Here is a 25,441-nt window from a genome sequence, read left to right on the forward strand (position 1 = left end):
GATTCACCGTTGGCTCCAATGGTAGAAGCTTGCGCAAAAGGAGTTAAAAGATGGTCCACGTGGATGTTTGTACGATATTGCAAATAAAAATTTGGGAAGGCGGGGTTTGGTTATTTTTAGAAATCTATATAAACACAGCTAGAGACAAACAAAAGGATATTATTAAGGTTACCATGAGAAGAGTGAGAAAGTTAGGAAATATCAGCATTCAAGTTACTTCTCCATATGCACTATGATACAGCATTCAGTTACAGAAGATGCTATTCCTTTTACACAAACCCTCCTGCAGGCAGCACACAAGCTGACGTCCTCTGGAGATGTATCAGGGTTGAGGAATAGAGAAGTCTGTTGTCTACATATTGCCCAAATCCACTGCTGCTAGAAATCAGAAGGGGTAAAGTGAACAAGGTGAGGGAGACCTGATTATTTCCCAAGCAAACTGGATTTTATACATGTTTCTGCTACACACCTCCTACATGACTCAGTTAAAATATCTCCAAATTACATTTTCACTTCTCTCATTTTCTGTGCCCAGCAAAGACGTTGGCTTCTGATTTGCATGTGCGCTAAATATTCACAGCTGCAGCTGAAGCCAACAAGATCATAGGTCCGTACATAATGCTAAAGACAGAAAAAAAAGTCACACTGTAGGCAACACAAAGAAAGTGCACTGAATTACATGAGACCTTAGAGTCAGTCTCAGTACTCTTTTTAAAGTGGGTTCTTTCTTGGGAATATTGCACTGCAACGAACTGCGTACAAATGCTGTAGCAGAAATACTAGAGCAAAGTCCATCAAGAAATTAAGAATTCCTTCTTCAGAGCAGAATTTAATACTCTGCAATAAGTAAGGCCAGAGGAAATGCAAAGAACGAGAAGAAAACAAAATATTGAAGAGCTGCTCATTAACTTAGCACTGTCCATCCTGTGCACTGAATGAGAAAGGAATCCCGTGGGAAAAGTATCATGTGATCCTGTAATTAAAATCTGTAATATAATGCATAAGCAGAATGAGGCTGATTTAAAGTTGCAGAGGCAACACAAATACTGAGATTTCCCAATTTCTGACCTCTTTGTTTTGCAATCTTAAGGATTCTTTGCAACCTTGGAGGGGGGGTAGTATTTGCTAGCTGGATCTGTTTTCCCCAAGCATCCTTCTGTATCAGGGGAGAGTGTTATTTTGCTCTTCATTTTGTTAAATCCTTGTCACCTGCCTCTGCTAGTAAGTGTTTAGGGAATCATGCACAGCATGACCCTTCTCCTGCCTCCTTCCAGGCAAGCCTGTGACTCCCCAGAGGTGCTGTACCACCTTGCCGCTGGATGATGCTGCAGGATGGAGCCTGGGTCTGCGATTCCCAGGGATCCCAAGCCACCTCCTCACGTACCTAATCCCGGCCGCAGCTGCTAGGTCCTGACCCTGCAAATCTATGCTGGTGCTCAGCATCATGCCAGAGCTCAGGAACACTCCTCCCACACATCTACCACCGAGCATGTGGCTACGTGTTGCAAGGGCGAGGGTCATGCAGCGCTGCAGAAATAACGTACAGGACTTCTCTCTCCCCAGTTCACTTTTGGGACGAGCATGTGTTGTCCCGACAGTCTCAACCATTTATCATTGTCATAGTAAATGGTATGTTTTCAAATGCCCTTTCCCTCCCTTTAGTGCAGGAAAAAAAAATAAAAAATCAGGAAAAAAAAAAAAAAAGAAAAAACCCATCTTACATAATTATATTTTGTATTTTCTTTCACCCAGGTTACCCTAAGCAGGTCTGCTGGCAAACAATATCGGGAGGAAAGGTGTGAACTGCCCTTCCCCCCCTCTTTCCTTCACCTCAACAAGGTGTTAACTTCAAGGCCTAGTTGGGACCATTTAAACTGCAATATTATTAAACACAGCAGTCTCACAAAAGTCAGAGGGAGGAAGGAACATTTTAACCCCTTCAGAGCCTCACATGCAACAGGCAAGAACCTAATTCTAGTGCATCTCTTCTCACCGTCCCTCAGTACCCCAGTTTTAAGCCCCCAGTTTACATGTTAAACTGCACGCTTGTGCCTTCTGGTATTTAGGTAACAGGACTTTGGCACCTAAAATACCATGGATTAATTTGCGGATAGAGGTTTTCACTGAATTTATGGTGCAGCACCTAAGCCCTTTGCTGGGAGAAACACCCCATAAATAACATAATTAGCAGCGACCATTAAAGTACCACTCACGCAAATAAAGGAGAGTGTTTCCCAAGCAGAGCTGTTACATTGCTTAACTACAAAATCGGGGTCTCTTTGCACTTCTCCAGTCCGGGCTCCATCATTACCTGCCCTACTCCCTCAGTAGGACTTTTCTGCAGGACAAACTGGGCTGGAAGAAGGTGATTTTCTTTAGGCACCTATGTCTTATTGGGTGACATTACGCATCTGAACACAGGTAGCTGCTGGCTGCACCTCAAGAGGTAGCTCATCTTAAATTTAGGAACATCAGTGGGTAGAAATTCCTCTCATGTAGAAAAAAGCAACAACAAACCCCTCGTAGATGAACTGTTGGGAGCAGAAATGAAGCTACGAAAAGCATCAGTCATCACTGTCTCATTTATAGATGTTGCCTGTTGTGAAGCTTCTTTATACAGGACTCATAAACCTTTCTAATGAGAACCACAGGAGGGGGACAAATGGTCACATTACAGAAATACGTCTTCGTCTCATGGTTGTGACCTGTCACCCATGGATGCCCGTTGACCTGGTGTGATGGGGAACCTCTGAACTTCTCGGTCTTTGCTATCTCATCTCATTGACTTCGGTCTGGAGCTGTCACGGGTGATTCAGGTGGAAAGGAATTGGTAGCATATCAAAATCCCCCTCCTTGTTTAATGTCTCAGGCCATCTATGCATTATGTTGGAAATAAAAAGTAAATAATGTTTCCTGGAAATAAGTCTAGCAGCTCTGCAACACTGCATGGCAACAATCACGCACACAGGCGTGTATCGCCCTCGGTTCAGTTTTTCCCAATTTTTCCTGCCTGAATTTCAGCCGCTGCTGTTTTTTTGCCAGCCCCAGCCAAAACGCATCAGAAGGAATGGTTGAGGCTTTTCTTGGATAGCTACCTCAGCAGTGTTGTATACATCAAGGGGGTGAAACTGCAGGGCTGAGAGTTACACGCATGCACGATGATGGTGAGCGTCAGTACGACAATCCTGTATAAATCCAGTGAATGGGAAGATAATATACATCGGGGCTAGCAGTCTACACTATTCCTTTTTTTTTTTTCAGAAAAATGTGCCTTAACTATCCAGTATAAATATTTGTTTCCAATGTTGTCATGAATTGTACTTTTCCACTGCATGCTAGCAACTCAGAAATACCATCTGATCCTCAAGCAGACACAAAGAAACTATGTTTTGCAGGGGCGGGGAGAGGGGGGGAAGCCCTTGGCATTGCTCTGTAATTTCACCCTTTAAATCCCTCTTTTTTCCTCCCCATCCAAATTTTCCTTTCGAATCTTGTTCAACTAATACACATCCCTCCTGAGGACAGAGGATTCCTTGCTGGTTCTTGATTAAGAGTTTTTAAGAAGCCGGGAAGGAAGATATTCTTTGAAACTGGATCTACTGTAGGATGGGAGCCAGCACACAGGACACCGTGTCTTTCAGAGAGGGCCACACACAGTGCCACTCCAGTCATATGACTTCTCTGTCACATCCTGAAGCCATTTCCAGCTCGTGTGCGAGTTTGTACTCCCATTTAGAAAAGGATGGGATATATTGGGAACACACATATGGAAACACTTTCAGGGAATCAGTTTCCATGAAATCCATAATAAGCCAAGTGGCTTCAGATGTGGCAGTGTGCCTCAGATTAGCCAAAAAAAAAAAAAAAAAAAAAAAAAAGGAAAAAATACAGGGAAAAAAAAAAAAAGAGAGAAAAAGAAAAAGAAGGACAAATCTACCCTTTCACCCCTCATTTCAGTTTCAAGGGGGGAAAAAAGAAATGTTAAAAACCACTAATGACTTATGGCTACCAAAACAGGGAGCCAAAAGAAAAATACAGCTAAGGAGAGCGCTCCTCCCTCCCCCAAATAACGGCGCTGCTATCAGCGCTCCCAGAAAGCCCTCCTGGCATCCGCCGAGCACGCGCGGGGCCGGCACGCGTGGCCGGGGTCGGGCAGGGCGCCCGCCCCCCCTGAGAGTGTCTGCGGCCAATTCAGAGCCTTTCCCCAAACTGCTGAACTGTCCGTTAAGTAAATCTCCTGAGAAAGGCTGGGTTCAGGAGGGGACATCCTCTGGATGGGGTTGACTGTACCTGGGTCATATTAAAAGCAGGATTTATGGTGAGGATGATGTGTTGGGTGCTAGGCAGCGGTGTCAGGCGTGGGGTGGATATTATCTGTCTGATGTGCTTCAGCAGCCAGGAGCCCAAGGTCAAGAGCAACCCCCAGGTGCCCCCACCAGTGGGTACCAGCGAGCGGGAGCCGGGCAGCGCACAGCCCAAGCCTTGCTGATCCCAAACAGCATGGCAAAGGGCCGGATGCCATGTCTGTCCCAGGCAGGATGGAAGCAGCCAGCTCATCTGAGCTAGTGTGGTGCTGGAATAATTTTTGCACAGCCGAGGAAGCGGGAAGAAGCACGGAGCAAGTGGCAGGAGTTCAAACGGGAACCAAAGAGATGCTACGTGCATCTCTGTGACAGTTAGCTGCGTTTTTATCACGAGAAAATAACCAGGAATTTGGCTGCTAATTGGGGCCGTATCCTACAAGCCCTACTTTTCCTGACAAACAAATGACTCCACAAATAGTCCCTCTGTTTTCAATAGGGTTATTTGTGGTAGGAGGGACCACCCAACATGAGAGGATCAGGCCCTCCACTCCCTTGCTCTGCAGCTCACTTAAACCTTCCACAGCCAAATCTCAATATAAAAATCCCCACGAACTGCAAAGTCTTTTCCTCGCTGCTGCTGGAAAAGCCCTGGACGAGAAGCTCTGTGGAAAGGTCTCGTGTGCTATTAATACGATGCTCTCCCTGACTTCCGCCTCTGAAATGGGGATTTGCGATTTGTTTCTCAGGCTGTTTCTTTCCACTCAAGCCTCAGCACAGTAAACTAACTGAAAACTTCATCAAGGAGAAGGTCTCTTTTAAAGTTTTGCTTGGCTTTGCTTTCAAAGAGTTGTCTGTATATTTTAGAATATGTAGAATTTGCCTTTGATTTAAACCTCTCTCTTAACAATAGACAAGAGACGATTCCTCTACTGAGCGATTTAAACAAAAACAAACATATTTTGGTTACCCGGGCCTTGTTCTCAAAATGCTTTTTTTTTTTTTTTTTTTCCCAGAGAAAAATCAAACCCTACAAATTGCAATGTTTCTGGCCAAAAAGCTTAAATTCACAAATGTAGATAGTCCAATTTTTTTTTTTTTTCCTGAACAATATCATACACGGAGGAAGAAAAGGCACCTCCCCAGCCCCCAGCTATCCATAAAACATGAAACCCCCTCATCTAAACAATTAGAAACACACTTTCCCCCTCCAAAATAACTTCTCCCTTCAACAGACATATTCAGCCTCAGTCCCTGTCCACATCCAAGGCCATGATGTTGGTTTCTTTTTTTTTTTTTCTCCTCCCCTGCATGAAGTCCTGTGTCCCGGGAGGGTAAACAGACACACCTCGTCCAGCAAAGAGGCAGCTGAAAGCGGCTGCTTGTGCTGGGAGTGGGAGCTGTGCAGGAGCCCACAGGAGCCGCCGCTCTGAAGGGGATGAGGGCACTTTGCTCACGGAGAGCTTCTGGGTACTGGAGAAATGAGAGGGGAGATAGCAGGGAGGCATTTCCATCTTAGGTTAAGGATTTTAGCAGCAGGGGAAATAACGCTGTTGGAGTGAAAACAGTGGAAAATAACTCACCCAGTGACGGCCGGAGTTTTTTCCCTTACAGTGAGAGCACATTTCCCCCAAGTTACATGAACAGCAGTAACGTCAGGCCATGATAAAATTGTCAAACACACCAGCATGACTCAAGATCCACCAGCCGAAGGAATTTTGGGAGGCTCAGGATGCAAAGGAACCCTGCGGGGAGATGCGTGGGCAAAAACCGAGCCGAACGGCTGTGCCCATGTCACGGGCCTGGGCGAGAGCAGCGCGGGGATGTCGCAACACGGGGCATCGTCGGAGCAAAGCTGGGGCTGTCGACAAGCTGCAGAGCAGGGCTCGCCCCCGTGTGAGGCAGACTGACCCGAGTCACCGCCAGCTTCGGGGACACGGGGGAAGGAAATCTTTGCACGCAACCACTGGGCTGTTTTCACTAGAGCTGCTGCTCTTACATATAAGAGACAGAAATATTGACCAGTGCAAAGACCTACAGAGGTTTCAGTCCATGCGTTTAGGCACTCAATGCCCAACAGATATCAAACTGCCATCAAATTCAGCAGGACACAGATAGCTAAACACAGTTGTATAGCAGGGCTAAAGGCACTGTATCCCTTTTATAATCAGCATTGCACCACTTCAGCAATATATGATTTTCAATCTCATTTAATGAAAGCAATGTAAAGCCCTCCGTATGTATTTTTTTTTCATTCATTTCAGACCTAACCTGAGTTTCTTACGAAGTTAAGGCAAACTACTGTAAGCTAAGTTTCAATCCATTATAAGCTTGTCCACACAGCATCTCCATTCATCAGCTGAGCGGAAGGTTAAACCAGCCCAACTTTGAACACCTCTAAATAAATGCTTCTTCTCCATAGTGTAAAGTCTGAATATGGGTTTTATCCTCCCAGGAAACTGGTGATGAGAAAGAGAAACAGACTTTGGTCTGTAACAGCTCACACCATAAACATGCTTTAGGCTGTTTGCTGTATGGCAACTTAGGCTATACCGCTAGCAGTTCAAATCACTATTGATGGTCTAAACTTAAAATCCAGGTTACCACGTCTCAGATAAACCACAGTAACAGTTGTGTGAATGGCCACAGCTCATGGTAAGTGAGATACCACAACTCTGTAATAGAGGATTAAGTTAAGACTCACCACCCTGTGCTTGCCATGGGTTGTAGAAATACACACTCTTACCAAAGTCTAAGCCTGTAGTTAAGTCAAGATAACCTAACTAGTCACTGAATTTGCTTTATTTCAGAAAAGAACTTGGACAACTTCTAACCAGGCTGGTAAAAAATAAATGTATGATGGAAATGTTGCACAGGATAATTGCATATTGGCAAAAAAAAGCATATGTTACTTAGAAATTTAGAAAGCCCACTTACCCATTAGAGCTGTTAAAAGGGGAAATGTGATGCATTGCTTTCTGGCACTTGCTACTGACTTGTTTGGTGACTTTGGGCATATAATCTGATTTTCCTAGCTAAATTTTGCTTGCTATAAGATGAATATTTTAGTACTTCGTATTAGCCAAGTGATAAAGGTCAATAGCACAGTTTGGAAAATACTATGAAACCCTTTGTTGGAAGATGTCGTAAAGTTACAAAGATTAAAGGCAAAACCCATATGACACTTTTTATAAGCAAGTTAACAGGTGGAAACTCAGAAAAAGTGGAAGTCAGACAGAGTAAAGAGAACTTGGCTTAAAATATACTTTCATATACAACAACTGTATCTGAAATAAAAAAGTGGCATACAATGTCAGCCTGAATTATCGCCTTCAGTTGTCTTCATCTGCTTGAGAAAGTAACAGCTAGAATTGCTTTAAACTAAATGCCCCTCCAGCGCATCTGCAGAGCAGACCGGTGCGAGCAGAAGCTGGCGCGGCTGAGGAGCAGGCGCCGTGCTTCAGCTCCACTGCGGCTGGAACGGTCTCCTCCACAGGCAAGCAGCCTGTCCTCAAAACAGCTCCAAACCAGTCTGGCCCACCTACGTGGGCCAGGCCAAACTAGGAACTGGTTGGGTTTGGACTACCCTTAAACCCAGCTTCCTATCTAATTTTGGAATCTAATATGATGGCTGCTAATTAGGCTCCGGTGGTACTTAGATCCTCCCCTGTGCTCCTTTTCATCCATAAAAAAAAAAAAAAAAAAAAACAACATGGGCTGGCTTTTAGCAGGAATCAAAATGAAAACAAAAACAAACAAAAAATCCCTTTAGAGGGAGATATTTGAGAGAGGAAGAGGGAAGAAAGGGGGAAGAGAGGTGCCTTTTTCCCACTGCCAGGATTCCTCTGTGGCTCCTCCAGCCATGCCAGCATCCACATCACAGTTCCCGGGGACTTCCTCTAAGGAGCTTCTGTGAGACGCCTCTTCCAAGAAGCCATTTCATCTCAGGCTTATGTTGCAGAGATTTTGGGTCAGCAGCCCTCCTGGTGTTTTTGAGGCACTTGCTTTCCTTCCTATTTGGTAAACCAGGCACCTTTGCAGAAGGTCTAATTTTCAGTCCTCAACCCCTACACCAGGTCCCAGCCTTTTCAATCTGTGCCCTAGAGGCTATCTAAATGTTTACGCTCTTTCTCACAAACATTTCTACTCTATACCCTCCCTCTGTCAATGCTGATAAACCCTATGTAACTCTAGGTCTATTCACCATGCTGCAGTGATGATTTCAACTTTATGGCCAGCAGTCTCATTCAGAAGCCTGAGGATATTTTGCATGTATTCATAAAGCCCCCATCACTTTGCAAGCATTTATTCGTATACTCTTTTATAATGTTAGTTTTGACTTCCTTTGTTTTTAAGTTTATTTTCTAAAAATCTTTTAACTGCACTGAAACGATCTATTTCAACCTTAATGAAGTTTTCTGGCTGGGATTTTTCCTTCTTTGGGACACGGTTTTATTTTTGTTTTCAATGGCAGCAATACACATAACCAGTTGGCTACACTTAACAGGAATGACCTGCAGATGTTCAATCCCATTTCTGCACAGAGGGGCATAGATCATATGATCTCATGAGGTCCTGTCAGTCCTATATGACTATGACACTACAGACCTATAGGAAATAGAAGAATTGATCTAGCAGCTGCTCTGGGGTTATTCCCACCCACCTAAGGGAAAGTAAGTAGATTCACAGAGGTCTATCAACAGCTATGAAATATATTGATAAAGATATAAACCTCCAGCTTTGGCAACCCCTACAACTTGGGAATATATATATTCTGCACTCTGAATTATATATATTTTGCACTCCAGGGGAACTGAGTGACGGCTTTTGGCCATGAAGAGAAGGCCTGGATGGACTCTTGGTCTAACCTGGTGGGGCTGATCTTCTGCCTCACTTCGCCTTTTCAGTGACAGTGCTGACCAACACAGCTTGCATCTTATTACAAGCTGCAACAAACAGCTTTATGCTTTCTTTCCTGCTGCCCCTGAAGCCTGGAAGGAGGTGAAGAGCCACAGAGCTATCTCAGTACCCTCCCTCACACATCAACCTTGCACTCCCTTCTGACCCATGCTCACTACCACCCGGCTCTACTGAGGCTGCAGCCACTGATATTACCTCGCTGGCTCTCTTTGCGCTTCCTCAGTTCTGCTGTACATCTTGTAACCAGTTGTACTGTATTCAAGAGAGCAAATTCGTAGAGGACAGGGCAAGCCTCTCTTTTCTTTCCTCTTCTTCTTTAACTGTATAGTCGTTAGCACAATGTGATCGGACTTCCAGATGCTACCACAATACAAACAAAATTAGTAGCCGCTGCCTATCGCGTGGTCAGCGGTGATTCCAGCAAAGGCCCATTAGCTATTCACAAATACAACCATTACTTTGATCGCTGAACCGCATTGTCTGCAGTAGCCAAACTCGGTTGTTCCAGTGAAAGTCAAAACCTCATGCGATCCTTGTCAGGGGACTGGCAAGGGGACTGATCTCCAGTTTGTGGAAATCTCCTTTCAGTCCCACATTCAGCTTTCAACACAACACAGAACATAATTTCAGCACAGAATTAAAAATGGCAAGCTGTGTTTTTACAGACATCTATCACCTAAAAATGATGTGCCTTATACATTTGGTCCTGTGCCTGTGCTGTAATTCTGTTTTCCAAGCAATCCTGTTGTGCAGCCTAATTATATAAACTGAAACAAGGTGGACACACCTTTAGCTGCTGGCTTCCTAACATTCTGCCAATTCTAGACAACGCTTGTTTAATAGAAAAGGGCATAAAAAATCACTGATGCCTACCAATCAGACAGCAATAGCCCAGTTAGACATTGAAAATAGTGAGTGGAAACCATGCATGTGGCATCACTAGAGCTTGTGTAGAGACTTTTCATCTCAGCTAAATGAAAGAGGCTTTGTGGGTATAACTCCTAATCCAAGTATACCACTTTTCACTTCTCACCGTCAGAGAAATGTGATGTTAAGAGGCAGAAAGACTGATGTGAGATGCCCTATCCCTCCATTTTGCTTTCAGAATTGATCCTTGTTTTAAATCCCTTGGGCTGTTTTCCTCTGCTGGCACTCCCCTTCCCTCAGCACGTTTGCTCCCCTTTGTCACAAGAGCCGAAGGAGGTTTTCTCCAGCTGCCTACACTCAGCACTTCTATATTACAAAATAACATATTATGGCAAACATTCATGGCTACCACAGGATAAAAGGTCAAGTAGGTGGTTAGGGACACCTTTGGGAAAAATGACTGGGAAGCTTGGAGGTGACATGGCTCAGACAGGGCTGCAGATGCACATTGACTCCTCTCCTCCTTCACAAGTACCTTTAAAATGCCATAAACTCCCCTGCATTAAGGGTATGATACCTCTTTTGCCAGAACTAAACTTCTTCATGCAGTGAGAGCACTGCCTGGTCCAAGTAATCCCAATGGTTTAATGCAGTTTTAACTTTCTGTTTGCAAATTTGCCCACAGAATAATTATGAACATGGAGAGAAAAGAGGCTGCTCTGCCTGGGTGTCTGCTACCCAATGGGGCCACAGCCTGAGCTCTGAGCTCCAGGCTTCTCTTTGCTTTTGACAGAGTAAATGCTAACTAAACCTGGGGGGAAAAGCCCCCATGACTATAACAGCATTTCTTAAAATTAAAGGTTAAACAATGTATGAAAGCTAGGGGGGAATGCATATCCTGTTGTCCTATTCTTGTAACTCCATCTAGAGTAGTGAGTGAGGAAATAAACCCATTTTGTTAGAAAAAATGGGAGGGACTTTACAATTGAGCAAATATAAAAGCAGAAAGATTCCTAAAGGAATTGCAGAAGACCACAAAGTCAGTGAAAAATGCTTTCTCAGTGCGTTTTTTCAGGTGGGTTGGAAAAGTAGAGTCCCACTAGTAATCCAACCAAAAATAACTCCTTTTCAGCAGATACTGTAGGAGTTTGGCTGATTAGGAGAGGGAACTTCCACTATTCGATAGATCACAGTGAAGCCACAGTAAACTTAAATGACCAAAATATTTTTGCATGGTGCCCCTTCAGCCTCTTTGCAAGTCAAACCAATTCTGTGTCCCACAACGTCCAGTTCCCTGTGGCTTCTGCCATCTCCCTGAGACCCACCACAGCAACCTCCTTTCTTACCCCCCTCCTTGTTGTATCTGTCACCACCACAGGAACCCACTTGAACCTCAGAAACAAAAATCAGTGCTGCAGTCTGGCAGACACGGTTATAGCAAGTTCAAATGAGTGGAAACTAAAGTTAGACAAATTCAGACTAGTAATAAGACCCACATTTCCAAAGCAAGCTTAATTAGCGTCTGTAACCAAAGGTTGTGGTGGATTTTGCTTCCCTGGAAATTTTTAAATGAAGACCAACTGATATTTCTTTTTTTTTTTTTTTTTCTCAGAGGTTATCCTCAAGTTCAAATGAGAGCTAATTTGGGGAAATCTTACAGCTAGGTTCAAAGTAGATGGTCACATAGGCTTCACTGTATTAATAACCTATAAATTTATGTATCTGTGGAAAGCTCTTTATTTTTCCCTGAGCTCTATAGACAAAGCTCCACCATTGCTAAAACTTCTTGCCCTCCACAAAAACTCCTTGAACACGGAAGAACTATCAAGTACCACATGTGTGTAGGTTCTGGTTCCCCACTCAGGGACCCTGCACCACCCACACACTGCTCTTGCGGACATGAAGAACCTGTCCCAAGCTCAGGAAGGCACCTCCTGCTTTGATCCCTTCCCTCACTCTTTTTTGAGTCAGTCTAAAAGCAAATATTATGAGATTTCCAGATTAGCGTCCCCAAATACCCTCCCTTTATGCATATGAAGTAGTTCCCTCTCTCTTAATAATATCCTTTATGAGCCACGTGAAGGTGCGCACCTTCATTTTATCTCAGTCATCTTCCTCCCTGCTGCCTACGTTTTCTTTTGTGCAACCACAGAGAGCCTGAACCGCTTGCATGGCTCTTACCTTCTCTTTCTGTCACCAGTATCAGCTAAGTATCTCCAATATCAGTGCTCTTTTAAATCTGACAGCCAAGCTGGCATGACACCAGATCTTTTTCTGCTAAAACATCCATCAAAAGGGGAGGAGATTTGGACATCTGTAAAATGGGGCCAACAACCATTACTAAACCTCAAAAAGGTTTTGTGAAGCTCTGCTAGGCTCTAACACTCCCTTCCTGAGCAAATTCAGCATGGTCATGTTCTGCATGGCCAAAACCGCAAGGAAATTTCACCAAAAGTCAAGGCAGTTTCAGCTGTTTCTAGCAGAAACAGTTTTTGCCTCTTGAATTGTAATTTTTAGTGTAAGATTTGCATAACTGGGCCTTTTAAACCATACAATTCCTGGAGGGTGTAAGATACTTTTTTTCCTATCTTGTATCAAACACAGTCATGGTCTGAGAAGGACCAAAGTCTCCTGCATTTTGTGGAACCATTTCATAAAAAGAGCTTGTGCGATTAATCAAACCAAATTCAGTGCCACAAAGACTCAAGGTCACAGAGACTTAAGGGCAAAATAAGTGATCCTCATCACCCTATATGTACCAAAGAGCTTCATGTATGGAGTTACATTCCCTCTCTGTATCAGGACACATGGGGCCCTGCATCAGCCACCACTGCTGGCTCCATCCTAGGTAGAAAATCAACGGCGATTCCACCAAGGGAATAGAGAAATCATCATACGTCTTTGTACAAGGCTGGAACAAAGAGCTCGGTCCCACAGCCTTCCTGTTAGGAGCTTACTGACTTTATTGGGAGCACACATCTAGGTAATGGCTCAGGATCTGGCCCTTTGAAAATCTGGAATCGAGCGCCCGGTTGCCCGATTAACAATTAGCATTCTGTTTACAAAACCCAGCAGAGTCAGTAAGAATAATCATTACAAAACATGCTCAGACTGTGATTCCGGTTTAAGTTAATATAATTTTAATGAGTTCTTCAGAAAAGGCCTGGCACTTATGGAAAATTTCCTTAATTAATATCAGACCCTAAATTAGTAATAAAAAAAAGCCCTGAATATCATTTGGTCTCAAGCTGGAACTAAAGTATGTTTTGGCATCATTACTAACTGTTAGCAGCAAGTTCTGGAAACAGATGCAAATCTTGATATGTGTCCTAAATATAAAACACATTGCAAAAAAAAGCTCAGATAAAAATATATCTATACATCCACATATATTTGAGTGTGCTATTTCCTGCCTGTATCAGCAACAAATTTATTCCATTTAAAAACATTCCACTTGTTTCTTTTTGGTATTTTTTAAATCCCTTATTTCAGGAATAAAACTCTTTCCCTCTGCCTTCATTTTTCCTGTTTATTTCCTCTCCCAGCAGCCGTTTTAAGTAAATGAAAAGGGCTTAAAGACATGCATTATAATATTCAAACATCTGAAAATCAGCCCGCTTGTTTTACCACCTAAATATGGGTATAGGTGCCTAATTTGAGGCCACCCACGCTAGAAAAATTTGGCCTTCATCCTTGAGGTAGGGATCATGCAACGCATCTTCTGGACAATTACTCCAATGATGAGATTCTACGCAGCAGAGAGGCTGCTACTGAAACCCCACAGATGAGTGCCAAGGTGCTGAGATTCCCAGGTGGCACCAAGTGGGCAGGTGACTAAAAATGGAAAACCCGCGGTAAACAGAATAAATAGAACCACTGAAAAATAATGAAAAAAAAAAAAAAAAAAAAAAAAAAAGACAAGTTACAAGTTTAGGGAGGGTAGCAAAATGAGCGGGTTGTTTCTGAAAACCCGAGCTCCCACAAGTTCTTTACTTTGCCTTAACTCAGTGCCACCTTGCAGGGAAAGCACTGGAAATTAGCTAGGAGAAATGGAGACAGAGACAACGTTGAGCCTTTCAGCTTCCATTTTTTTTTTTTTTAAAAAAAAGGAAGACAGAGTGAAAATTGTTATAGTCACCAAGAAAAACAGCACAGCATAGCGAGTGCACCAGAAACAGAGCTGGCTTCTTGGGTTTGCCAAGAGCCTGAGACAATATTGCTGAAGCGTGAACTACTCATTCATTTCAGGAGCTGCTAACACGAAGGCTATTGCCGGCTATTGCCCATGGTATTAACTATTTCTCTGCTTCCCATTGCATATAAAGACAAAAATAATTGCATTTTGCACCGATGTCTTCTCTTATTAAGGGTCCCATCCTGAAATGTGTTTATTACCCACAACATTTAATGTAGTTAGTAGGAAATAAGAGATGCAAGAATAGCTACTTCACATGACCACAGTTTTTACTTACTGGCTGTAAAGTTCTCTGAGCCCTTAGAAGATGATAAACAACTTTTCTTTCTTAAAGTTAATATTTTTCAAAGACCACATGCTCTCCAAGAGGGAAAATCCTTATTATAAAGAGCATGAGTGTATGTGACATTAAGCAAAATCCAAGGTAATTCACATTCAGGGTAAGAAACCCAAGATGACAACCAGTACAGGACCTCAAGAAAAAACAGCCCATCACAGTGAGCCACTTTCTCATTAATATACAAACACTAAATTCAGAGGTTCAGCTGGAGCTACTTCCATTGTCTGTGGTTTTTTATTTTAAGATTTGTAGGCTTAGAGGAATGAAAATTAAATTATATAAAGGAACAGTATTGTCACTGATTAGGGCATGGCTGGTATTCACAAGGTTGCATTTATACTGGCCAGCCCTCAGTGATCTGGGAGAACAGAAGCATTTCTTAAATTCAATATCTGATGAAGGCCCAGGATATTCCAAAACAATGTGGTGATATCTACAGAATGAGATGAATTAATGGGGAAGTTTGGCTGCACTCAAACTAGCAAACAGCCCATGGTCAGGGCCCATTCTCTGGCTCTCAATCCATCCGGGATGGTCTGGCCACAGCTGTAATATTAAATCCTTTTAGCCTGCATAACAGAGTGGCTGCCTCTGAGCTGCTCACAGGAACAGGTTGGGGACTCTGCTCATTTCCAAACCACGGCTGGGACCTGTTTGTGACCATGCTGGCCAATCCTTCTCAAAACCAACCTCATTGACAATTTAACAGTACCGGTATTTAACAGCCCAGGTCCTACCACTGTGTAATTTATTGGACAGGATACTACTTTCTGGCCATTTTAGTTCAGAGGGGTGGGTCTGCAAACTTGTTTTGTTTAGAGGCTGAGCCCACAGTGTCCCTCATTTATCTCATCATGTCCCTGTTCAATGACATAGTAAATATAAAAACAGCAAAATCCATCTTGCATGCTGCAGGGACTCCAATGAGTAGGACAGAAGAGTTTGGGTATGGGGGCACGAAGCCAGCATCCCCACCTGACAACTATCTGCAAAGAGTGCAAACCAGGGGCTGGAAAAGGTAGGTTTGGTGATTGGTCCTGTTATTTAGGTTCAGTTTTCATTTTCTCCTTTGTCATATGGGCATTTGTCAAACACAGTTGTGCAGAACAGGTTCTTCCACAGCCAGCACAGAACATGTTCACGTTACACTTGCAGGGCAGGTCCTCCAGCATCTTAAGATCTTGACCCCACAAGGCTCTCTCAAAGGTGAAGCAAAAAGCAAGAGACTAGCATTTAGGCAGAAGGGTGAGGAGGTCCAGGAAAAGAGTAAGGGAAGAAGAAGTCTCACCATCTCCCTTCTCAGTATTCTCAACAGAATTAATTTCAAGCTCAAACCCTGCAATTGAAGAGCAGATAGAGGTCAGGGTGAGGCAGACCATGGCATGGTTAAACCAGGACTGAAATGCAACAAGGCTGTGATATGGATATGTTTATGGGACAGTTAAATCATCTCTTAAATCACCTCACCAAAGGCAGACTATCAGATCAGACGTGCCTGTACCTGAACTACTCACCTAGACTCTCTTTAGCCCATAGAGACAAATAGGATCTTCCAACGCACTGCCAGGGACCAGTACAGCACATCTGCAGACTGGGAAACTCCTGCAAATGCCAGTTTGTCCCCACTGACTCAAAAGGGAGTGGACAGTGACTGTCTCAGACATGGATGTCTATCCTGGGGACATCTATGCCCATACCTCCTTCACCTGCTGCAGAGCAGCCCTCTTGTGACTGCAGGAACAACCCAACCTGTACTCCCTGCTCTGAACCTTGAATGTGCTGAGGACTTGCTGGATCAGTCCCAAAGCTTTATGTAAAATGGCTCTGATGTGTATTTATATGAATCATATACATTAATTACATAATAGACACTCATGCTCCCCATCCCACATGCAGTTTGGTTATGCATAGGACACAAAGACTGAGTGCATTTACTATGAATCATGCAATAAGACTACATCCCTCAGGCAAAACTCTCTCTAAAATGACCATGTTCATATATTCCCATGGTTTCCACTACAACATTATTTAATTAAGAATATTAATCCGCTAGGGCAACAACTTTCACCGTCTTCGGGGGAAGTCTGAGCAGACAGATATTTTAATAAAATATGGGGAATCCTGCTCTTTTTATGACTGAGTTGGTGCAAAAAGGAAAGTGAATTGCATGGCCTCATGAGCTTATTTTCTATTTATTCTTGATATGAACATGAGACTTATGCACCAGAGAGAACAGTGGTTCAAAAGTTGCATGGTTGATGCCGGATAATTATTTTTTGCTTTGCTTTTCAGCTGTTGTAGCTGAATACTGCCCAAATATATGTGACATCATTAATTAGTTCTATGACACTGCAAACACAGCACTGACAAACAAAACACTCCATTTGGAGAATAAAAGATGAATACTTGAAGTCTGACAGCCATGGGCACTCATTTGCACGTGTCTGCAGCATGCATGTTAACATTTCACTTGTGCAAAGAAATCAGTCTAGACACCAACACGACCAGTTCAGCCACATTACACCAGCCTGCCCGAATAACTCCTCAAGGTTGCAGTCTGCTGCCCTTTTCCCCTCTTCTAAGGGACGGAGAACTTCATGAACTGCTATGGCAGTCCCCTGTCACCTCCTGTCCTACAGCCCCAAACCTCTTCTGTTGCTCAGCCTAATCTGGGATTGAAATACAGGCATCCTCATCACCAAGAGATGTACCCGTCCCAGGATGGGGAGGAACATCACCATTTTGGCCAAGGGATGGATGTGTTTCTGGTCATGGGAGTGTTATCAAAAAATAGCTCTTGAGGGCTGTCACTGACAACAGAACCAGGAACCACTTTTTTGAAGGACACATTGCTTTATTAGATGGTATATTTTCAATGTCTGGGTGAGCACAATTTAAGCAGTTGTCTAGGCAGAGCCATGGAGGCCTGTGGAAAGGCTGAGTGATGTGAAATTTCAGCAGGCAGGAAGTCCTTTGCCTGTAGGTGTGACACCCAAGGCCTAAGGGGGAAGTTTTACCCATTTTGCCTCCTGCATGATGTTAAGCGACAGGCAGTAAATATGGCAATCATTAAAATTACCTTGTATACTTTTAACAGCCTTGATAATCAGATTTCTGCCACTGTATCAGAAAGCAAAGTTTGTTTTTATTCAAGGCCTTGTAAAGCTCTAATTTCTCCCTCATGCACTGGAGATGCCTGATGTTTTCTAAAGTTTTTAGTTTCTTCGCAGTCATTTTTTTCTCCCATCAAAGCTCTGTTCTCCTCTGAAAGATGTATCAAGTAACTGAGTGGAGATTGATATTTCTCCGTGTGCAGGGGATAAACTGGTTGCTGTAAGGGGCAGCTTTAGACTTGTATTTCCCTCTCTACTTTATACATAGAAGGGGCTGGATCCTGCCCTCCCTCCCAGTGGCACTGCTAGGTTGAAACCCTGGAGAGAAACCGCAGGGTTTGCAGCTGGGACTGCAACACGCCTCCCTGCAGCCTGAGCATCAGAGCTCGTCCTTCAGCCAGGAACACCACTCTGTATTTCTGAATGTCGGAAAACACTGCAGACAACCTCTGGCACTTTTGGAAGATCAAAGTCTGATTTTTCAATCTTGAATCTAACTGGAAGCAAGATCCCCACACTGCGAAGAGGTAAGAGCATTGCAGAGGCATCGGTCGAGCCCCCAAAAGATGAAGGGCAAGAAGCGTGAAGGCAACCGATTGTAGAGTACAGCAGAAAAGTTCAGTCTGCGGCCACATAATGTACACAGCCAGGTCTTTTAGTCATTCTGCCTGTGCCCACATGCCAGGCACTCACGTCTGAATACACACAGACTAGCAAGGGCTGCAGGGCAAGTATGCGGCCTTACAGCTGCCATGGTCCCAGCTGAGCCTCTCCTGGAGGTATTGCTGGGGGCACAATTGCAAAAATAACCCATTTGACAACACAGACCATCAGGAGGCTCTGACTCAAAGGGAACCTGTTTTGGGCCAAACAAAGCATTTCCTCAGCATCAAGCTGATCGAGTTTTTTGAACCAAGTCAGCGCATTGCACAGAGAGCCCGCAGAAACCTGCTCCACCACCCTCCAACCCTCGGCCCACATGGAGATATTTGGCATCTCTGAGAAGGCAGAGAGCACTAGGACCGCAGAGGTTTTTGCAGCTGTTTGTTTGAGAAACAAAGCTTCCCTCCTCCAAGATGAAAGAAATCAAGGAGTCTACGCTAATCAAATCCTACACGCCTGCTGGCTGAAGTTCAGCTTGTCAGTGATGCAGCTCAGTCGAGTGATCAACATTTCCAGTGCTGTGAGCTTGGTGGAAGGGGAAAACACGACAGCAAGAAATTCACCTGGCTGTGAGTCAAACAGGTGTATGGCAGCATCATCCAAGATTATAATAATATCTTGCAAACATGCAAAAATAGATGTAATAAGACTGATTCTTTGGTTTTCATTAATGAATCATAAAGGTTTTCTTTACATTACACATGCTTTTTTGGCATACACTGTTAATATTTCCACACTTGCAAGGTTGGAGTTTTAATACTGAGCCTCCCTCCCCTAAGGTTCCTCATTTTTGGCAAGATATACAAGGTGACTGTGTGCCATGACAGGCTCTATCTTACTTTGGGGCAATCAGATTACTTCACACAGATGGTTTTATCACTGAGACCATTAGAGATTAATTGCACAGTATGTAAATGTACATGTGTTTGATAAAAAAAAAGTCTCAGTTCCTCACTGCTGTCTTGTCTAGGTTCTTAAATATTTTTCCTCTCTCCTGCATCATTCCAAAGCACAATTTGTCCAATCTACTCTAAAGTGACTCAGCTAGTTTCTGATAGGCATCTTAAGTACACATTAACTAAGGAAATAGGCTTTCTTGAGCTACTGGATTGAAATGCGGGAGAATGAACCTTAGTCTTAACTATTGAAGAAATAAAGACATCTATCTGTTAGGATGCCTAACATCACACACACCACAAAAGTAAAGCACCAAAAATATAGACTATCACAGTTACTGTAAAACATGCAAGTGAACATCCTCTTGTAGGGGAAAAAAAGAAAAAAGGAAAAATTGTTCATAGAATCAGGTTCACAAATTTAAAATAGTCTGATCTGAAATGAACCTAGAGACATTCAAATGATATGTGCTTAGAGCAAAACAGCAGCTCTTCCACTTTGAAAAAAAAGAGACTTTGACCCCCGCCTGCCATGAAGTAACCCTGTTATCACCGATTGATCTTTACTCTTCTTCTTAAGGTTTGTATGAGGCCACAGAGGCAGCCTCTGCCAGTCCTGCTCCTATCTGCATAATTGTTTTAGGCAAAACACGGTCTTTACCTGAGAGGCGTCTGGGCACATCAGTAATGGCTGGAAGTCCTGTGCCTCGAGTGGAGGACAGGGGAGTTGTGGAGTGAATGGACGGTGAAGTCATCTGGCTCAAGTAGGATGGGTAAGATTGGTCATAGGACCATGGCGGGGATGACTGCGCCTGCCTGGGGTCTAGGAAAAAAAAAGAAAAAAAAAAAAAAAAAAAAAAAACAAAACAGAAAGAAAATTTTTAAGAAAGGAAGAAAATTTTAGGGCATCAACAGCCTAACTGAAAGAGGTGGGGTTACTGAACATACATCAGTGCTATAAGGAATGAAAATGTAATGAAACACAACCTGCTCCTCTAGGACTCAACTCCTTCAAGCCTCACTCTGTGCTTTTCCCTCCCCATAACAATTTTTAGGTGGAAATGAATGGAGCAGTGAGCAAAGTTTTAAAAGATATAGCAGCTGTGCTGTAAATTCCTGGAGTCTCTTGTCCAGGTCTAACAGCCTTGTTAGACCTGGACAAGACTCACCAGTCCTCAAGGATTTGGATGGGTAAGCAAACAGCAAGTATGAGACCCAGGTCTGAGCTTAGGAAGTGGACTTCAGAGGTGGGGAGACTCTATAGTCAGCTCTTGGTACGCCTGTCAAGTTGTTATCCAGTTCAAACACTGTACAGTAGTGTTTTCAGTGCTGAAAATCCTACCCAAGAAAGAAAATGTCATCAATCTTATCAGCATCTGTCCAAAAATGTCACATTTGGATGCTGGCCCAATTACCTACAGTCACCTCAAATACAATAATATGAAACCAAACGGTTTGGGATAACTATCGGAAGCTAATGATGATTTTTAATGTACTCATTACAGCTCACTACGGAGGAAATGATTTTAAGGATAAATAGTTTATTTTTTGATAAAATACTGGTGGACTGCACTGAGAGAGACACCTAGTTTTACACACTGGTGTTTGGATTTATAAACCATTTGCTCTCAGTTAATATATGGTGATAAAGATATCACTGAATACTTCATAAATTATTACTTGAATTTCTTGAACTGGATAAAACCAAGGCACTATCAACCCCAAAGTTTGTTTTGGGCACTGCACAATAAACAGAAAACTATCTCTGAACTGGCTCCTAGAAACTGTAGCATATGCCTCCAAATCCACCCCAATATTTTCAGTGAAGCACATCAGGTCCATTCAGTTTGGAGAACCTGATGTATCAGAGTATTGTGCTAAGGCCCTACTTGGCAGACAGCAATGTGATAGCCACATGGCATAAGCAGAGGTACTTTTTCAGGAAATTCAACTTTTCTCTTTCTTTTTTTAACTCCTTTCCCTGTTCTTCCACACAGCAAAACCTTGTAGTTTCAGCTACTCCTTGTTTATTTTTTCTGTTCAGACATGATTTGTTTGAAGAGATGTCTGGAAAGCAGATACTTCCTTACAGCAAAATAACTATACAGATATATAAAAAAACCCCAACTTTCCAATTTAATTTTAAGAGGATTTTCCTGGAGTTTGCCATTTATATTAGAGATGAGTAATATAAATGGTTAACATAAAGTCCTCAGAAATCCGAAGGACACTTGATCATTAAATGTAATGAACTTCTTTGTTTTAACAATTTCAAGGCTAGTGTTGTATAGATTGGCACAGGTTCAAATCTGACTGACTGCTCGTTGTTATATCTGATATCGACATATTTCTCTGCCTCATTCCACAACTATAATTCACCATGCAGTCAATGGTAAATGATCTTCAACTGGGAACGGAAAGCCTAGGCTTGCTGGGAAAACAATCTTAAAATTAATGATGTGTCAGGAGCACAATCTTAAATCCAAGCTCCTTCAAACTCCAAGAGCTTTTCAATCTCTGCTTCTGAATCCAAAACAGAGTCCCTAAAAGTTTTGGTTTTAGGTCAGCTCCAATGCTGGAAGGAAATTATATAGCAGGTAAAGGCTAGGGGAAAAAAAAAATCACGTCAGAGGATGTTTTTACAGGAATTTGGTCTAACATGGTGACAATCTCAGGAAGGAGCGGCCTTCTGAAGGTTTATGCCACTTCTGGTAGTGCAATCCTCATGGCATGAGAAGCGTCTCTGGCACCCTCACCACTTTGAATACCCATGTTAAACTTGGTTTTACACCTAACATCCTCAGTCCAACAACTGTGAATGGCTGGGTGGACACAAGAAGGATGAATGGCAAGAAGTGGTATTTCAAAGGCTTATGTGGTCTTTCATAAAAATATCTCATACTGTCAGGGGAAGAATATGGGGCTGATGGGCCATTAGTTGACCCAAAAACATATCTTATATTCTTACAACACCTAGCTTAAATTTATACATGCTTTCTATAGCACATTCCAACCTCAAAGCCGCAATACCACATTTCTTTTTTAGATATATATATATTTGATTTCAGCTCTCCATGAGTCCAACACTGTGAGATTTTAATCTGCAAAGTATTTTAGAGAAAGAGGAAAAAAGAGGATGGACTGTCAGTGAAGACACTGTGCTGTGACTTAACTGCTTCTGGCTCTGAAGCAGATCTCCTGTTGGACTTGAGTAACTCACCCAACCTCCATTTGATGAGATTTCTACCTAGATTTAAGGACAATAATGATATATTGCATATTTAGTTTGTTATTTCTCTAAGGTGCAGGCACTCTCTGAGTGCCTCACTCAGAAAATAGGGTGCTTATCTTGGCTGGAAACTTTCAACCCAGACATTCAGATGCAAACTTCAGCCCCTCTGAAACTACAGTGCAAGCAACTTAGCTCCAGGGAAATGAGATCATCTTTTCCCAGGGAATAGGAAATAATAAAGAGGATAATCCTCAAACAAATTGAACATCAGAGGATGCATCAGAGCTCAGTGACAGAGGAGAAGGTCACAATACCCCAAGCTGAAGGGTTACTGTGATTCCTCCACACCAAGGCATGGCTGAGGTCATGGTCAAGGCAGGATGGGGAATTTTGCCCTGGGGCTGACTGGCTTCAAGAGTTATCTTTGACCTGCTAGGAAACCAGAAAGACACAAGTTTCACCAGATCCTACAGTAAATGCCTTAAGATCAGCCTCTGCTGACTGACAGCCACCAAGGTTTGCATGGACATGAGAGGAGAGAGCAGCAAAACTCCCTCACCTTGCCAAGTCAGAGGTGATCTGCTAGCCCATAGGGTAAACATCACTGCTCAGCAGCATTGCCCAATCACCAGAGTAAAATGTTGTGAGGCAGAGTCCAAAGCTGATCCATCGAGTCCTTGAAGGTAGACATGCACCTGGGTCTTGCATGGCACCCTCTGTCCCACCAGCAGATGTTCCTTGTAATGCTGATGGAACAGAGATTTTGGCTGCTGAGGCCCAACCAACACATCTCTTTTGGTCCCACACACAATCAAACCAAACCTCCCTGGGTGAAGGAAGGTGCTGGGGGCACTGTGGCAAAGTTCCAGCTGCCAGAACAGCACTTCCAGAGCAGATCCACACAGATGCTTCTGAGGGAAACACAATGATGTCCTTAGGAGGGTCACCTCCTCGCTTGTGCATGGAAGGGGTGGAGTAGCTATTTAGCATGTACCAGCAGGGAAGAAACTACAAGCAGATTTATGAGAGGTTTTCCCTGGCCTCCTACTCCAAAGAACAGCTTCCCCCTTTGCTCTGGCTGACGGGCTCGCACATGTCCGCCGGGTCCATGTGGGCTAGGAACTTTACTCTGTCACCCAAAGCACCATGTGCTCCACAGGCACAGCTCACCTTCCCAGTCACGAAAATCCCAGAACAGATCAGAAACCTTAGATCTCCGAGGCAGAGAAAATGTGAATTCCTCCCTAAAGGAATGTCTCCAAAACAAGGGAAAATGCTAATATAAAAATACAGCAAACAGCCTGGGAGAAACCCGCCCCCCCATCTTCCTGTATGGCAACCATGGGGAAGGGCTAATTCAACAACAGCAAAGGAGGCAGAGGGCCACTTTGAGTTGGCATTTGCACTTGAAAATTTTGGAGTGATTATTAAGAGCAGTCCTCCTTTTGTAAACATTTCTGTTATGCCTGCGTGGGTGTGAAGAAAAGTGCAGCTTTCAGCATATTAGTTCACAACGGGGCATATCGTGTGTATGCTAAGAAAGCCTGGGCACTGCTCAGCTGAAACAAGTCAGCAGGGCGAGGTCTAAACTAATACACAAACAGCTCCGTGTTGTTTGCACTGCCAGGTAAACCTTGCCTAAGCAGGAAATATTGAGTATTACAAATTATTTTGTGTCTAGGTTTTACTGATACATTTACAGTCAGCGGGAGATATACATGGTTCTTGTCCTTTGTTGTCTGTGATTGACTGCATCAATGGACAATGGACATTGATACTTAATGGACAGTAAGTGGTTTCAAAAATAAAAAAATCAGTCTCAGATTGGACACACTGTTTAAAACTAAAAAAAAAAGGAAAAGAAAGAATTAAAAAAAGCCCCAGTGACCCATTCTCCCACTGATGACATTGGCTTTCCATCAACATGACAACTCTTCCTTCAACGGTAATGTCCTGAAACATCAATGGAGAGAAGGAAAAACCCATAAATAGCCCTGAAGAACGAGTTTTTCCACTGCTTTGGCAGTGGATTATGAAGCACCCAGGTTTACTATAGAAACAAAAATCAATTTCCCAAGCTGAGTTACATGATCAGAGCATGATCACAGGCTCGCAGCTTGGTGTACTGTCTATAAGACCCCAAAGTCACGTGCATGCGTGCACTTTGCAAAACCACTTTCATTTAAATCCAGCCATCAGCTCTAGCACTGGCTGCTGCTGATTGTGCTAGTGCTACTACCAGTACTGAAAAACAAGCTGTCTGGAGCTATCTTTGGTAAACACTTAAAGCAACACTTCTGATCTTAACGAAGCCAAGATGACTTTCTGCATGAGTAACACAAGTATTGTTGTAATACCACTCCCCCCAGCAAAATAACAACAACAACAAAAATGCAACCTCCTTCTCTTCTTTGACTATTTCTTAGGCATCTTTAAAAGCCCAGGGCATGATCTGGATTGCCCAGTTCAATCAATGAAGTCAAATCCAATGGAGTTACACCCCAATGTACAGAAGCATAATTGAGACCAGATTTTGGCCTGAAGAACCTCTAAAACCATTTCTCCTCCCACCCCCCCGCCAAGAGTCACATTTCTAAAGGAAAAATAAACTGAACAAGTCATGCCAATAGGGCAACTAAATTGCAAAGGGGGGGTGGAAAATAAAGTTAAAAGAATCCTTTAATAGGAGGGACACAAGCTTCACCAAATGGAGGTTCACAATGGCAACTTGCCAGTCGCCTGAAGGATACAATCAATTTGCATAAAATACAGCAGGCTGCAGCCACCCTTGTGTTCATGGCAGCAGCCATCCGAACTCTACCACATCATCTGCCCAGTCTTGTAGTTTTTATTCCATGTTACAGTGAGCTGAAGGCATAACTTACCCTGTAAGCCTATTGCTTGGGATATTTCT

General features: G+C 43.2%; 1 protein-coding gene across 4 annotated transcripts in view; it reads right to left on the reverse strand.

Moving 5' to 3' along the window:
* Window positions 1-25,441, reverse strand: part of RUNX2 (RUNX family transcription factor 2) — a 161,795-nt gene that overhangs the window by 77,514 nt on the left and 58,840 nt on the right. For all 4 annotated transcript variants that reach the window (XM_042803343.1, XM_042803342.1, XM_042803345.1 and 1 more), the window contains one exon: window positions 19,957-20,118. In XM_042803343.1, the coding sequence (XP_042659277.1) occupies window positions 19,957-20,118 (162 nt within the window). The remainder of the gene's footprint in view (window positions 1-19,956; window positions 20,119-25,441) is intronic.

Source organism: Tyto alba, unplaced genomic scaffold (genome assembly GCF_018691265.1).
Source record: "Tyto alba isolate M040663 unplaced genomic scaffold, T.alba_DEE_v4.0 Super-Scaffold_40, whole genome shotgun sequence".
NCBI classification, from domain to species: Eukaryota; Metazoa; Chordata; class Aves; order Strigiformes; family Tytonidae; genus Tyto; species Tyto alba.